Genomic DNA, 18,173 nt, shown 5'->3' with positions numbered 1-18,173 from the left:
GGCACAGCTGTGACTATCAAGACCAAAAGTTACCAATCAACCAAATAAAAAGATAGGAATTTAAAGAAAAGAAGAAACAAAGGCGAAAATACAACTAAAATTTCTAATACGATATATTTTATACTGAAATTATGTGCAACAATAGATGAAAAAAAATTAAGTGCTTTAATAAATACCATATTTATTTGAGTCTTTGAATGGTATATTGTGAAATGCTCCACAGTTCCTATTTAAAATGTTTAACACAATATGCAGTTAAGCAATAAACTCATGGCAAGGAAAATAGGTCTTACACATTTATCTAAAACTGAAGATTACACCATTGCAATTTAGGACAAAGACTGAAGTCACACTAAAGAACATAAAAGTTAAATGCATGCACTCTGTTCCAAAAATATTAGACAGCAGAAGTTTTGCAAGCCTATGATTTACACTGATTTTTACCCTTAAAGCCACAGGTCCCGTTCTCATGAACTTTTTTCCCCCCATTTAGGATATATAAAAGTGAATAAAGACCATATTACTTTCCAGTTCTACGTTTCTAAATTAATTATTTTAGTGTATTTTCAGTAATGTCTATTAAAATGGAAACCCTTCAAACAGTTGAAATCTCTCATTACAAGTAAAGCTAATTCAGGTCTCAGTATCAAATAACTATACGTATCTCACCTAGGAGGAGAAATATGCTTTCTTATTTACAGCAATTTTAAAAGGGCTCTTAAGAAAGTCAAGACAAAGTCTAAGCAGAATACAACAGAACAAAGATTATCTCATGCTCTCTTCTAGGGTTTTGTTGTTGTTTCTGGCAGCAATATGAGCTTACATACATGTCGAAGTATGAGAGATGTCATTTATTTGCCTTTTTTCTTTACTTAGCATGGATGCATACAATCAGCTGTTTTGTGGCCACACAGAAATTACTTGTAAATAAACACCTTATGACAAATAATGTTGCTGCAACTGATGCATCTGTATGATGTGTGAAGGGGTAGGGAAAAATGACTGGATAATCTCAGCTTTCTAGAAGAGACTAGTAGACCACGATAAACAGCCTTTGAAGTCTTACTGTCTATAATTCAGACAAAAGAATGTTCATTTTCATTACTGCCAGAACACAATTTCATAAGCAACCTATTTATACATAAATTACACAAATAATATATTTTTGTCCTTAGATCAACAAAGAAAGGACAAATCCAGAAAAACAAAATAAATGAGAATGCTCCTTACTACACTGTTCTCTGTGCCATCTCCCATCTTTGATTACCAAACCATCAAAACCACTCCAAAAACTCAGAAAATGATCCCCTGCCTGTTTCAGTCCCGTGGCATCGCAGCCAATGAATGAGGCAAGAAGGTCAGAGTGACACCACCTCCATATACAGCTTTTAATATGCAGGACTGGCCGTTGGCACCATCTGGTGCCTTTCACACACACCCCACCCCTACAAGGCAATGATACTCTAAGGGAAGTTATTTGAAAGGGCTGTATTACAACATGCATTGAAGTTGTGACAATCATCAGAAAAGCAGCTTCTGTCCTCCTCATCTGTTAATTCCTCCTATTTCCTTGCCAAGCATTTGCTCTTTCCCGGGCTGCCACTTTTCCTTGGTTCTAGTTACATTTTCAGCCTCTCTCCACTTCCAGATGGTAACTGTATCACACTACCAATTTCAGATTCCTGATCAATTTCAATTTCAGCTTTTGAAATTGATCTGACACCACAGAGAGCAATCTCATGGAGGCACACGCTACAGGTTCAGAGCTGTCACAGCAAGCAGCCCTTCTTAAAAGCATACTACTGCACACCAACTCTTATAAACTTCTTACACAGGTATTTTCTCTTTCAGTAAACATAAGATACAAACACAGAAATAATAACGCATTGCTGACTTATAAAAATTGATGTGCACGCATGCACCAGACACATTACAAATCGCATCTACAGCCACGAGGACACGAAGAGAGGCAAAAACTCCAGCCACTGCTGTAATACAAAATAAAAGGATAAATAACCTAATTTCAGCAGTGTTTCTCATCAGGCAGCAGGTGCATCAGGTTTAGTTTGAACAAACCAAAAGTATGCAAGCTCTGGAAACCTGGTGTTATCTTAATTCAAGCATGATGGCCCTAGTAAAGGCCATCAGAAATGTGAGGAAATTCACTAATGATCTGCATGATGGGGCAAAGCACACCCTCACCAAGTTTGCTGATGAGACACAACTGGGAGGAGTGGCTGATACACCAGAGGGTCATGCTGCCATTCAGCAGCTGGACAGACTGGAGAAATGAGCTGAAAAGAACCTCAGGAAATTCAACAATGAGAAACAAAGTGTCCTGCACCCCAGGAGGAACAACCCCATGCAACCTTGTATACCGGGGTCTATGCACCAATATACACTGGAGGCTGCCCAGCTGGAAAGCAGCTTGACAGAAAAGGAGCTGGCGGTCCTGGCAGACAACACATTGACCATAAGCCAGCAAAGTACCACTGTGATAAAGACAGCAAATGGTATCCTGGGCTGCCATTAGGCAAAGTAGTGCCAGCAGGTCGAGGGAAGAGATACTTCCTCTCTACTCAGCACCAGTGAGGCCACACCTAGAGTCCTGTGTCCAGTTTTGTGCTCTATAAGACAAGAGATATTTGGAGCTACTGGAAAGAGTCCAGCAAAGGGCCATGAAGATGATTTAGATGCTGACACACCTCTCCTATAAGGAAAGGCTGAGAGAACAGGGACTTTTCAGCCAGGAGAAGAAAAAGCTTAGGGGGAACTTAATCAATGTCCATAAATACCTGAAGGGAGGATGCAAAGAAGACAGAGCCAGGCTCTTTTCAGTGGTGCCTAGCAACAGGACCAGAGACAATGGGCACAAATTGAAACACACTTTTCCACTGTGCAGGAGATTGATCACTGGCACAGGTTGTAGAGTCTCCCTACTTGGAGATATTCAGAAGCTGTCTGGCCATGGACCTGGGCAACTGGCTATAGGTAACTCTGCTTGAGCAGGGGTGATGCACCAGGTGACCTCCAATCTCAACCATTCTGTGATTCTAGAGCAAACTATCTATCAGGCAGCATTTTAGCATTTTGTCCCCAGGAACTGAAGGATTGAGACATCTGAAAGCACATTCTTGACCTTTGTCTATGTTTTTGCTATCAACTTTATTATCTGTGAAGTAATTCTCTTTTTCTCTCTTTCCATATCGTACTTGGTCTGATTATGACTTTTTTCTTATTAACATTTTTAATAATATGGAAAAGCACATTCCGTTCTCCTCAGTCTTGAGAAGGTGGTCATTCAAGATTTATAGAGAAAAGGAAAGTGCAATCTTTATTGTTTTCTTGTGTTTATTTAGTATTTGTTAGTGCTGGATTTCGTGTCACATTTCAGATATGTGCCTGTATTTCCCAATTTCACAATGGCTTGGCTCAATACATGGGTTTCAGTTAATTTATTTTTTTACTGATACACAGCACTCAGTTTTGAGTGAACAGTTCAATAGAGAATACACATAAGACTTATGTATGACATTTCAGATTTGTCAGTATTGTTGTATAGTTTATGCTAACAGTTAACTTAATGCTGTTACAGGCTAGTAACACTAAAAGACATAGCTGTACTGCTTTTAGCCCCCATTACTTTAGAAATGTTTTATTTCTGTATTTGTCAGGATGGTAAGTCTTTCCAAACCATGGGCACATTGCAAACATAGAAGAGTTCTGAACATGTTTACATTAAACAAGTTTAGGTTAGCCCCTTAGGCAAAATAAGGAAATGAGGTGACAAAATTTTTCAGAAAGAGTTCCATCTGAAAACACAGGAACATTTTAGGCGAAAGATCAACTGTTTGAACAACTCAGAAGAGCTTAATTAATACTTTATCAGAAGGCTATCATTTCTGAATCACCTGCAACTTTCACCTCAAGACACAACAGGAAACTATTTTCACATCTTCAGAAATGTAAATTTGATGTCAATGATAGAAATTTTCTTAACTGTTCTATTTAAACATAATACAAACCTGTTCTAGGGTTTCTATTTTGCTGTCTTTGGCTTGCAAAATCTCTAAAACCCTTCTGTCCTTGACTTCAGCTTTCTGCTTTTCTCTGGAAACAAACAAAAAAAATAGACACTTTATTAGTCATAATTTGCAGTTAATCATTTGAATTTTTCATGTCCTGATAATGAATGTCATTTTAAAGCACAGAAAATTAAATTATCTGAAGCTGACAGGCCTTGCAGAATTAATCAGGGAGCATATGGCAAGTGACAGCAAATTAGATCTGTAAACAGCTAACACAACTTTGTTCAAAAAGAAACAGAAGCAAGAGGTCTTAAAAATACATTTTTAGGCAGCTGGAACTATGTGTCTCATTCTTTCCCAAATGCAGAAAGTTTACTTGTCCATAGATTGAGCAAAATGTATTTCCCTTCTTGGCAATGTAGAGCCACTAAGCTGCTTGTGTTTGTGAAGTTGTTCTCTCAGCTACACGCCATTCCTACATCTGAAACAACAGTTTTGAACATCATAGGTAACTATTTTATTATCTTCCACTTGGACAAAAACAAAACCATTCAGAAGCTGGGGTAACGGGGAAAAGCAGAGCTTCTCTATGTGGTTATTAAGTGCAGGGCTATAAACATTTCTTCAGAACTTCATAGAAAACCTGCTGATGAATCACTAACACTTCATTTAACAAACAACCTCATCTCACTGCTAGCCTAGTTCTTGACTGAGTTTTAAATGTTGATGTCCTCACAGGCTTCTGGTTTAGGTAAAAAGAAAAAAATGTGATAGTATGGATATACAGAGATTCGTTAGCACAAAACCGAGTTCCTATCATATATATCTGCAACAGAATATCTGAGAAACATATATTCCCTAAAAATGGCAAAATACTTCAGGCGTCCCCAGTATCACAGGTGACAGAAGCAGAACCTCATTCAGATTATCCCTGCTCTCACAATACAGTGAGCTTCCATATTGGCTGGATATAAGGAACCCTTAGAAGCCAGAGAACCCTACCTGCACAACCTGTGCTCTACGAAAACAGGAATGTTTCAGAGGTGGAACAGCAGAGTGGTACCCATGAGTCTCTAAACTGGAACAGAAGTGGATGAGAATATCCAGCTGTGCACAAAAGGCTTCATCTCCATTTTGTAACAGATATCAACATGGATAGTAGATATATGGACAATTATTTCTCTCCACTATTACGTATTCCTGTTATCGGTGATTTTAAAGGCTAAACTATGCTGTCCCCACAGGCCATCCAATATCATAGGTTTCTTTTAAATAAAGTTCTATGACTGCTACAATATCTAGTCTGATCTTGACTAAATAAAGAATTTTAAAAAATGGCACAGAATTTGAAGCAAGGCTTTTGGAAAGAGGTCTCAAGGCATCATAACTGTAAGCAGCACTCTCCTGTTACAAATATACCAGTAGTGATGTGTTGTAGCCCTGGAAGAAAACTAAGAAAAACCTAGGTGAAAAAATATTTATTTAAATTACATTTAGGTATGAAAACCAAAAATATATGGGATCTAAGCAGTTGTATGCCATTAAAAAAAATCTACTTCGATAAAATAATTCAGGAGCTGTAATGAGCAGAGAAAAGTAAAACCATGAATATTCAACAAGTATTCCAAAGCACGCTTCACATCTGAAAGGTATTTAACATTTTAACTGCAACAGAAACTTAACAGAAAAATGCACACCAGATTCTGACCTCAAAGCATCTGATCACCTGTAATCAGAAACATCAAGGAATTGTCACGATAGGTTGCTAAGAAGGCATGAGGAGTGAAATAAGTAGTACAGCCAGTCTTTCATAGTTTCCTTTTGAACATATACTAAAACTGAACTAGAGACTGAAACTACAGAGATCATGCAAATACGAGTTATGTGGTGTATTCCAAAGGTTACACTGTGATGTCCTTTGGAAAAAAAATTAAGGACAAAAAACGGAGCACAAGAGAGAAAAGAACTAACAGGTTTCATAACACATGACAGTTAATGAAACTGACCCACCCTGCTTATAATTCATCAGCAGTTTACAGAAATCACATTCTCAGTCAGGTTTTAAAAAATGGTAAAAGACTTTTTGATAAGCTTATAAAACTTTGCACTAAAACATATTGGACAATTTTAAAAATTAGGAATTAGTAAGGAAAATGTTTGTGAACAGATTATTTGTATAATACTTACCACAGAAGCTTGTGTGTGTTCCTGAAACAGGCATACCGTTCATGATAGGTACTATACATTATTCCACAACTTGAACACAAAATAAAAAACACATATATAAGACCCAGGAACCACTGACCAGCATTGCCTCCAGCCCTCAAAAATACCCTGACTGTACTGGCTTACATGTCCTATCCATTTCTTGGTTCCCACAGTGATGTATTTCCTTCTCCATGTTAATTCAGCTGTTTTTATTTTATATTTCTACTTAAATTAAACCATTGCTCTAACCACTTATTCTATATGGTATTCGTCAGGGGTCGGTACTTTGACCAGTGCTGTTCAACACCTTTATTGGTGACATCGACTGTGGGACTGAATGCACCCTCAGCAAATTTGCTGAGGATCCCAAGCGGTGTGGCACACTCAACACGCTGGAGGGAAGGGACATCATCCAGAGCAACCTGAATAGTCTTGAGCAGTGGGCCCATGTGAACCTCACAAAGCTCAGCATGGACAAGGTTCTGCATGTGGGTTGGGGCTATCCCAAACACAAGGTGGGCAGAGAACGGATTGACAGCAGCCTTGAGGAGAAGGACTTTGGGGTGCTGGTGGATGCAAAACTGAATATGAGCAATGTGTGCTCACAGCCCAGACTGCACCAAGCGAAGCATGGCCAGCAGGTCGAGGGATGTGATTCTACCCCTCTGCTCTGTTCTGATGAGACCCCAGCTTGAGCACTGGAGTTCAGCTCTGGAATTTTCAGCATGAGGACATGGAACTTGTTGGTCCATAAGGAGGGCCACAAAGATGATCAGAGGGCTGGAGCACCCCTCCTGTGAAAACAGGCTGAGAGAGTTGGAGTTGTTAGGCCTGGAGAAGAGAAGGCTCTGGGGAGACCTTATAGCAGCCTTCCAGTACCTGAAGGGGGCCCATAAGAAAGCTGCAGTGGGACTTTTTAGCAGGGTCTGTCGTGATAAGTCAAGGGGTATTAGCTTCAAACCGAAAGAGGGTAGATTTAGGTTAGATATCAGGAAGAAATTTTTCACTCTGGGGGTGGTGAGGCACTGGAACAGGCTGCCCAGAGAAGAAGCAAGCAAAAGAACAAACTGCTCTGGAGAACTGAAAAATAGCATGCACAGGTAATTCTGGTGTATTATTGGTACTCAAGAATTTACGGAGACCTGTGACCTTATAAGGACAAGGGTGCACAAAAGAAAAAAAAAGACCTCTCTTAAAAGCAAAAAATATGCCTGTGACACAGGTACGCACATGCCAATGATTCAAAGTGAATTTCTAGTCAAATGCAGTATTTTCCCTGTTTATCCAATGCTTGGTGAAACAGTCCTTCGAATACAGCTGTCAATGAATGAAGATTATAAATACAGATCTATTATCATAATGAGTGGGAAAAGTCTAAAGTAAATTCAAGTGGTTTGGGCTTTCTGAGGTTTTCTTTCAGACTGTCTGGATAGCACAGGCTGCAGTAATGCCCCCCAAAATAGTTTCACCAGTTACCACCTACAGCTAAATTAAAAATCCAATGCCCAGAATTTAAGCACACAGTGGCTGTTGTCAGAAGCCTAAAGCATACACTGAAACCTCATATGGAACTTTATCAGCAGCTTCTCTTGGTGGCATAGACCAGCTTCCAATCCTCGTTACACAACAGACACTCAAGGTAGTATGACTGGAACATACATATCATATTTGGACCTGCTGTTGTGGCTTCAAATGAGACTTGATAAGAATTGCAGCAATCACGTCCTCTTTTTCAGAAGGGTAACTATTACTAAGAGAAGTCCTCAGCTGACTTTATTAATTGAGTTGTTATGCATTTACAACATATTTTTAAAAGTCCACTGGAATATAGAGAAAAAAAATTCAGGCACTGTCAAGAAGCTGATGAAGATCAATGACTGAGACAAACTCCTGTTTAGCTAATTAGAACCACTGATGAGCAATAATGATGTGAGCTAAGAATATTTGCAGACTTCTTTAGGATGAAAAATGGAGTGAAGAGAGGCTGTCAATTTGTACAAGTTTTAAGCTCCAATCAGTTTTCCCATGAGTACTACTTATTTTAAATGTTTAACACAGATGTATTTAGCCACAAAGATTACCAAGATTTAGCTTCCCACAAAAATGAAGAAACTGAGAAAGCAGCTTAACACTTTTTCTGTTATGATTTTTTTTCCTGTCTTATGATATGCTCTAGACACCAAGGCACGTAATATCTTTGAATTTTGGCACATTTTTAAAGGTATGTCAAAAATGGAACAGTAGACTATGAGGAAACACTTAACAATGAATGAGGTATGAGAACAGATTATGCTCTACAAAAATCTTAAGATTTAAAAAAACAGAAGTTTGTTGAAATTTATAAAACACCATGTTTCCTAAAATCTTCAGCAAAAGTAGTCTGGTAAAAGAGTTATCTCATATCCTTACCAGAGGTCTTAGCCAGTCAAGCAATTAATAATTTGTCAAGAAAAAGTAGTTCAGAGTTGTATGTAATTATATTGTTTTTACATCAATTAAATGAAAATAACTTCGTAATAAATTGAATTTGCTGTTAACATGTTTCATGGAATATGTCCCTTCAGTTTTACAAACAGCAGGATTTTTTATATTAAAAAAAAGTGGACCTACAAATTAGCTTTAAACAGCTAAGAAAGTCAAGGCTACAGTGCAAACTTTGGGCTGTGGACAAAGGCTGTATTTTAAGAGTATACCTATATAACTTAAAATAACTGCTTCTAGAAATATTGTTACTTCTGAAAGATACTTCTTTGAATCTAAAGAACTGCAGAACCGGAAAGGCTACAAAATATCAGCTTGTGTCATGCAGCATTTAATTTCATTATAATCTCTCCCAGTGTTCCAACTACTTTACAGATAGACTTACACAATTGCATACATTCAATGTTGGTATTAAATAAACAATGAATCACTCTGTTTAAAGCGAAGTTGTAGAGCACAGACTGTCAATGTAACTGTAAATATGGCATCAATATTGTAATTTACTGTGTACAGCCACATCCCTGCAATTGCACAGTCAGTGGTTAGCAGTAACAGAGCCTATGCCTTAAACTTCCAACCAGAAACCTTACTGTGTTTCCAAGTACCTATTAAGAAGACACAACAAAATAGAGCTAAATACTTTTCATTTAATAGGGAGTTTATTTTCACCTCAGATTCTAGAAGACCTTTATACTTCACAATGAATTATAATTGAGGCACACTAGGAATTTTTTTTCTTTTAGTTCTTACAAATAGTACTTTTAAAAGATTTTGACAGCATGAAAAAAAAAAGAATTTAAATTGATACCACACATTTTGCACTTTTCTAAGCAGTTATTTTGTAGAGCAAAATTGCATACACCTATTTTTGTTTCTTTACAAAAATAATTTAAGCTCTAATTAAAGAACAATTATAAAATGAAATTGTTTCCTTAGTAAATTATTTATAGAGCCAGTTGTATGTTCCATGATATGTATCAAAATGGAAAAGCATCATTTCAGAAATGTATTTTTCCTGCATCTCTAACTTGATTGATTTAATTCATTAGATGATTTATTATGGCCTCTTATTTTAAGCAATGCACATAAAATACAAAATGGTTTTATACTAAAGTAGCAAAGAAAATAGCAACATTTTTCCCCTAATAATTTTTACAAACATTTTTCATCTAAAATACGCAATTCTCTCACAGTGTACAAAATATCAGCACTTCAGAACAGACTGCTTTAACATCTGCACATCACCAGGGTTTCCCCCAAGGATTTTTAAATGATGCCTGCCTGTGCTGAATAAAGTGCTAACTTGCACCTTGCATTTCAAACTGTGTCCTGAGCAGCCATCCAGTTGGTACAACACCAGCTGAATTCCCAGAGGCCACTGTTCAATCAGGCTTGACTGCAATTATCATGTCAATATTTTGTGCTCCGATATGCAGATATGCACACATGCAAGCTGCATAATACCTTCTTCTCCATGGAATGTTGACTTATGTTCAATGTTCTGAGAATTTTTAATGAAACAGGATATTAAACTTTCATCAACTGTAGAAAATCACAATTATTTGACCTTCCATAGAAAGGTTGTACTCTTATGCTCTATTATTCTGTCCACTTTATTGAGTGATAATAACTAGGGAGTCCACTTTATTTTAAACTCAGAGTGACAAAATGGTAATGGCCTTTAAAAATGCGTTAGACCTTGTTTACTTCCTCATTCTCCTGTCATTCTGTTTCCTGTTAATTTGCAGAAGAGTAAAATGGTAAGTGGTTTCAGAAAGCTTCTGCAAGCCATTTATCATCCCTTCAAAAGATGCAAGATACAGGTTTTTTAATTCTTTTTCAATTAACATCAGTAGTCTATATTGCTCATTCATACAGCACATTCACTTATCCTTTTATATAAGAAGTACTTGTCATTTTTAGTACATATGTATGTCATCAGTCAGTGAGGAATCTATGTCAACCTGTTTAATGTTTCTTTCACAATTTTCTTTTCACAGGATGCAGCAAACTGTTGAGTAATTTCCTGTGATTGCCTTTCCAAAAATTCTATGGTTATTTCTGGTCACTTGCTCTTCTGCCTTATTTTTGTCCATTTGTACACCTTCAGTCAGATGTAACTCCCCAGGAAGAACAACAAAATTTGCTCTTAATCACTGGCACCAACATTCAGGTTGCCACTGTTTCCTTGAGTGGCCTGAAATGGTAAATCCATTCTTGCTCTTTCTTGATATACAAATAAGACATGCAAGATACACCACACTTGGAATTTAGTGTGGAAAGACATTTATGCAAAGCAAACTTGCCAAATGTAACTATCTGCAAGGGTATCATCTAACATAATCCAATCCCCATTTAACATCTACCAAGTCTTGTATCACTGCCACAGTTTAATCATTAATGGATCCTGCTACATCTCCATTCCAGAAGAAAGGAAAGGAGTCAGCTAGAAGCCCTAGAGGAAAATTACATTCAGTTGACCTGTCAAGATTTCATGTATTGTAACAGAAAGGTCTTGAAGGAGAGCTCTCAAAATTTACAAAAATATTTCAAAACCTTTGATACTCTCATCTGAACCTCAACTCCATTTGAGATTACATATGCATTTACCTGTAAAAGATACTTTCTAGCACTTTTTTTTTTCAACTCATCATCAAAAAAACCCAACAATGTTTCAAAAGGCTGTGAACTAAAATAGCATGCTCTTTACATAATACCGAGATCAATAGTATTTAAAGTAGCTGGAAAGTATACTAACTTGAGTAGTACTTTTACAATGGCTTGTTTGAAAATACCTGGAGGCTTTTACATATCCCAAAGGCATTTCTCATTTGCACAGTAAAGATAATTTTTTGTTTATATCTGAATATTAAAATGGGAATATAGTTACAGCTATGCAGCAAGAACTGCAAAGACTGCTGAAAAGTAAAATATCATTGGTGTATTACAGGAATCAACAGCACAGCCATAAAAAGGTACCAGCTACATTTTTACAATTTTAGGGCAGGCAAACTTCTATTTTGGGACCATGAAAGCACTTCAGAATACCAGACAAATAATGGAAATCTACTATTAATTCCTCCTATTTCCCCCAGATTATGCCTTTTACATTTTCCTGGTTTATTTGAGAAAAAGACACAATAAGGAATTGTCTAATGCTACAGATATAAATTACCTGACTGTATGGCTAGTACTGTCCACTGAATTTCTCCCAATATTTCTTTTTTCTTTGTCACACATTTGTGGTGTACAAGGCTGTATGCAAACGTTTCAACCTTTCACACCTGCATCTTTTTATTCCTGTCACCGTAATCTCCTGAAGAAAGTCTGGCTGTTGCTTTCCTCAATTGAAAGACTGAAATCCACTGAACAATATTGTTTGGTTTGTTATATACATATAATCTAGGATACACACAACTATGCTTTCTTAGATTCTATCTGCTTCCATTAGGTAGCTGGCTTCTGGCCTTAAGCAGTCTGTAACAAAGAACTGGTGGGCACTGAAAGTTTCTTGGTTATGGAATTTTTGGTGGAAAGAGCACACTGAAAAATGAAGCTATGCAAACACAGGTGGAATCCATGTCACAAGCAAAAACAATAAAAGGTTTAAATCCATTTCATTCTGTTTGTATCTATCTCAAAATCACCTTGTAAGCCAGGGCAAGATAGAGAACATTATCAACTTGGATACGATTGGGTGAATGTTGTTCCTAATATAGATGAGAAGGGAAAAAAGTCTCTAAGAATCAAGCTGGTTTTCATCAGATTTCAGTGTAAATTTTCAATTTCCAGCTCTTGCCTGATACAACTGTGTAAAATATAGAAAAACAGGCTGCGAGCAGCACAGATCTGCCAAGTGCCATGCTTCAGGAAGTATTTTGCTTATAACTGTTACTTGGTAATCCTATCTCTTTACCCTTTAAATCCACATGTTTTTCCTAGATTAACGAAGCCAGAGAATCACTTACCCTGTAATTTTCTGGACAGCAGCAGTGCTGGGTAGCAGATTCCCTGGAAATCTAATCAACATATTGGAACTGAGATAAAACAACACTAGCAATATGAAAAAAAATAAATTTACTGCTATAAGGTATGGAATAACACAAGAACTCTTCTGAAAGGGTAGGAGCATAAAGAGGTACAGTCATGAAACAGAAGCTACTTAGGGAAAGATTATAGAAAGTTATGGCTGGAAAAGTTAGGCAAGAATATATGGGGGTGTAGTTTGGCTGTGCAGAAGATTCACTTGTAAAGCTGGGCTAGAAATTATTTCCAAAGCAACAACTGGATCATTCTCAGGCAAAAGAGATGAAGCTACATCAATTAAAGAGAAAAATATACACTATTGCTCCATCTGTCAAATCAAAGCAACCACAAAGTTCAAAGTCATGATTAATAAAATTCCTATATACTAATGGGTTTTATCCAAAACTGTTCCATGATTCTCTGGGGTAATGATAACACCAAAAAGATGCTGTGAAAGCAATTTCTTCTTTCTTAATTCCATAACTATGAGAAGCACAAGACAGGTATGATATCGATGTATAGCCTTGAGTTTACAAGAAGTGTTCTAAAGTATTAGTGTTTTTCTGAAAGAAGAGAGGGCATAAAGATCTAGACAAGCACCTTAATAGAAGTATGTTTTCACACTTTCATGTAGAAGTACCAATCACTAGCAACTACACGAAGTGCAAAGCACATACACAGAATATATCTTTACCTTTGTATATAATAGACTATTATTACACATCAGATTTCTGTAGTAAATCTTCTAATAGACTGAACACAAACATCTCCTACCATTGTAAAAAAAAAAAATCAACTCATTATAATGCTTGTGGACATCAAGGTGGTATCTAAGAGCCCCATGTCTATTGTATCAATCAGAATAATGCACACACAATTACCAACTTCTTTTCCAAATAAAGTATAAAATAATTTAAAGCCAGGGATAACTAGCAAGTATAAAAACACTCCTAGACTTGAAGAGGATATACAAAGACAACAGACTGTATCTTATATAGACAACTCGAGAACTCCAAATAATTCGCCACTATTTAAAGGCATGCTTCCTAACATCTCTATGTTTCAATTTATCCTAATATCCTTATTATCTTTTATATGCAACATGAATCAAAAATATTAATAACCCTGAACATCTCTGTTTCTCCCTTGTTAAGCTTCATGTAAAAGAACTAAGACTTTCTGTGTTGTTTAGCTACTTGCAAGATGTGATTAAGGCAAGACAATTTTTTTATGTTTTCAATATATTGGTCCTTATATACATGTAACATATGTTAACATTTATTAAATATTATATTTATATATTTTTTAGCAGTTCTTGCAATTTTTTATGTTTGAAGAAGGAAGACTGACACTACCATCACTGTCCTCATGAAAATATGACCAAATTTTACCATGACACAAGTGAGCAAGAATTTACATTTCAATAGAAATGAAGGATGCTGGAAATCTGTTCTTAAGTCTTCCTCATGTATTAAAATAACTTTCCAAATTAAAACACACAAGCAATGTGAAAGCAGTACACTGTCCTAACAGCCAAGCTACTATTCTCTGTACGTTAAGTGTACACAACCAGAAGTTATTTGACATCATTGCTGGTGACCACGTGAAGTCTCAGGTAACAGCTGTGTTAAAACAGGCTGCATGTACTTACGCTGTCAATTCCTTCCTCTGAATATTAATAATATAGAATATTAGCTCTAGTTACATGATCACACTGTATTTTGGGGCAAAATTTTCATTGCTTTATGCAATGCAGAAGACGGGACAACACTACAGTGAATGCACTCCCAGCTGAAGAACTTAATACTATATTTTCAGAAGTGGAAGAACGTTTACTGATCAAGTCCAGAAAGAAAAGATGTGAACAAACAAAACATGCCTTTTGAGATAAAAGCACTGAACGGGAATCCAAAAGAGCTAGGACCCCTCCTGGGTCTATGACAAGCTTTCCAAGTAATGTAGGCAAGCCATTTAAGTTAAAATCCAATTTTTCCTTTTTTTAAAAGATCCACTTTTTTATTTAAAAGAGGGAACTCATGGCACCCTGAGAGACAGAACTGACAAATTTTTGACCATAACAGAATGAAGCATTTGAGTTCTGACAGTGACATTACCAACTTACATTCTCCTTATCTTTGGCCTAATAAATTATGAATTTGTAAATATTAGTGCTCTAAAACAATCAATCACATACTGTAATGATTAACTAACATTTACAGCAATCAGATGATAATATCTCAGTACCTTGAGGAAACTGTCATCATTAATATCCTCAGAGGAGTAATAATTAAGCTGCATAGTCATCTCTTCTGTTAACATGTCTTAGCCTTTCACTTCTTTAAGAATGCAAATAAATGTATATGTAACTGTTATCCAACCGCTTATGACACCAGAAAGTAATTTGCCTCCTCTTGCTCTTTCAACAGAAAAACATAATATGCAGTACATTTATAATTTAAATATTTAATTCAACTGCAGCACAAGCACCTCAGTGAAAAGAGATTTTGAAGTATACTTCAACTTATACCAAAAAAGGAAACTTGCAACATATTCTAGGTACTCTTTACACAATTTAACAATGGAATTTTTGTAACATGTTTCTAAAATCTTACATAATTCTCAATTAAAAAGATGAAGAATATAGTATCAGCAAGGGTTTTTTGTTTATTTTTGGTTTTATTATCATGTTAAATCTTTAAACTCACCTTTCCACTACCAAGCTGACAGCTTGAGTAAGATCTGGACTGGACACCTGGAGACGTTTCCACAGACACCACACAAATTCTTTATCAGCCTTAGAAACAGGAAAAAAAGGAAAAAAATACTTTAAATGTATGCTACACCGTTTATAGATGAAAAAAGTTATACTGTGCATATTAAAAGGACAATTGCAAAAAACCTCTATTCTAGTGAGAATTCTCTGCAAGTTACTGACTGTCTCATGCATAAAAAAATTCATGGCAGTTCTCTTGAATAAACCAAGTTATAACAATACAGAATCCTGAAGGAAGACAAAGACCTACAATCAACAATAAAAAAGTACACAATGTGGCAATAATGCAGAAGAAATTGACATTATTCAAAAAAGGCTGCCTTTTGCTATATCAATTATTGGTACCTTCTAGCAGCAGGAACAATTTCTATTAATAAACATTAAGCCTGAAATACATGCTCCAACATTAAGTTTTACCGTATGCAGCTCTTAGATTTTATTTCAAAATAGACAGTACATCAGTCTTCTAACATACATTCAGCTAACCCGCATTATGTAAAACCTTCTAAAAAAATTCTCAAGTGACAGCAAGAAAACAATGTTCTTGAAAAACACACTTAAAGTTTGTGAAAACTTACATGTCAGCTAAAAGCTTTTCCAGATTTATATTTTTCTAATTCATACAAGTTGTTGCTTTGCACTGATGTACTTTTACCCAATACAGTTTTATTACTGGAAGTACCAATACTGATGTAGCTATGTTACAAAATAAAACCATATGGTGTTAATTATATAGAAATGTTAGGAAACAAAATATAAGCAAAAAATGAAGACAACAAGAAGAAAGCATACATACATGAATTATGGACTGAACTAAGACCAAACCTGCTAAGAAAAGCCTAACGTAAAATTAGAAATTAATAAGACAAGACCATCACATTAGTAGGTAGGTCTTAAAAATCACAAGAGTGCAGCTTAGTCTAACTTTTACGAGTTCTTAAATTAAAAGAGGAATAGAATTTGCATGAGGACAATACATGACCTAAAAGGCAAGCCAACACTATTACAAATATCCATTTCCCTGCTTCATTCATCTCCCGAGGAACCTACCCTACTACAATATCACAGGTATCATTAGTTAACCAGAACCTCACTAAAATCAGCTAAACACACGCAGTAAGTCATCTCTGCACAACTCTTATATCAAATGAAACAGAAGACAGTAATATATACCAAATGGTTCCTATCTTCACCTTCACTGTTTGGTTTCTTCAAAAGGTTTCCCACTTAATTTCTTCTTTCCCTGATTTCTCATTTTTATGAGTAAGAACAGATCGCACCTTTGATCACAGTACTGTGAGCCCATGACTTCAAACAGCTAAAAGTGAAGGTCATCTAAGACACAAAGCAGCTGAACAGAACTACAAGTTTGACAGGCCTCACAAGAGTCAATAAAGACCACATATTGTATGATTAGAGTATATTTCAGGAGCTGAGACTGATTTTTCTATTTTTGCTGTCTTTTCATTTGCTCCCTATCAGTTTTGCATTCTAGGAAGCAGGTTTGAACTTTACAAGCAATATCAGATTCCGTACATGACAATCAATGTTTCTCCTTCTTCAGAACAAGACAACAACTATCTTCAATATGAAATCAAAAAATCTCTCTAAAGCTAGCAGACTTTCATCAAGATTTATCAGGGTACTGAACCTAAGTTATTTTACCAAGATCAAAACCACAACAACCAAATACATTGAATCATGGATTTAACACACTATAACATTGATTACAGAAGAAATACGAGAGATAGTTGTACTTGTTTTCTCCATGATCGATGAGGAAAGCCTCCAAGATATTTTTTTAAAGTTCTGATGTGCCTTTCCTTCAAATTTAGAAATGAACATATTTTGAATTTCAAAATTGCATGAAGAGAGGCAATGCTGAACTTCTGAGAAAACATTAAGAAAAATGCTGAGAAAGTGAGAAGTATTTTATGATTGTTGTTTTAAAAAGTATCTTCCCCTCAACTACTGTGATTTCTAGTCTACGTTTATTGAAATCTTTAAATACTATCAACTTCTTCAACCAAGCGGAAAGAAAACTTTACGGAGATTTGATGCCTTATGAAGGTATTGCTGTAAATCCAGAAAAATTCACCCACCTACAGTAAGAATGCACACCACTAACCAATCCAACTAGCTTTCTGATTGCGTTAGAGAGTAAACAAAACAAAGACTCTGGACACAAAGATCTTCTAATTCAAAACTATTATCAGATTATGCAAATACAACTACAGCAGAAACGAGTTTGTCTTTTATAAAGTACCTTTGTAGTCTGTATACAACTTTTAAAGTGTTGACAGGGAGATTTTATTTCCGGTTATTTCCGAACAAAAAGTTATCTAAAACACTATAAAGTAACATCACCTTTCTTTAATCAAATTGGGATAATAGTGTAACTTCAAAACTGACTGCTGAATGGAAGCAAGCAGACAATAACTGGCTTACAGTGCACTATGGTACCTGGCCACATTCACTTTCTGAAGAAACGGAACATCAAAACTAAGCCATACATCATATAAATAAGAACTCAAATAACTTCACATCAGTATCCAAGACTTTATTCAGTAGAAATGCTAAATGTAATTTCACTTTCTGCTAGGAATTAAGTTACAAGACAAATAGTAAGCATCATATTAAGGTTGATCAGTTCAGAC

At 36.0% G+C, this 18,173-nt stretch overlaps 1 protein-coding gene across 5 annotated transcripts in view; it reads right to left on the bottom strand.

Moving 5' to 3' along the window:
• The window catches only part of CNTLN (centlein), a 191,034-nt gene that overhangs the window by 158,182 nt on the left and 14,679 nt on the right, over window positions 1-18,173 (bottom strand). For all 5 annotated transcript variants that reach the window (XM_014952616.1, XM_014952619.1, XM_014952617.1 and 2 more), the window contains 2 exons: window positions 15,449-15,537; window positions 4,026-4,110 (listed from right to left, as the gene is read on the bottom strand). In XM_014952616.1, coding sequence (XP_014808102.1) covers window positions 4,026-4,110; window positions 15,449-15,537 — 174 coding nt within the window. The remainder of the gene's footprint in view (window positions 1-4,025; window positions 4,111-15,448; window positions 15,538-18,173) is intronic.

This window comes from Calidris pugnax, unplaced genomic scaffold (genome assembly GCF_001431845.1).
Source record: "Calidris pugnax isolate Ruff unplaced genomic scaffold, ASM143184v1 scaffold208, whole genome shotgun sequence".
NCBI lineage: Eukaryota > Metazoa > Chordata > Aves > Charadriiformes > Scolopacidae > Calidris > Calidris pugnax.
Note: the sequence above shows the minus strand (reverse complement) of the source record. Positions and strands in the feature narration are given on the sequence as shown.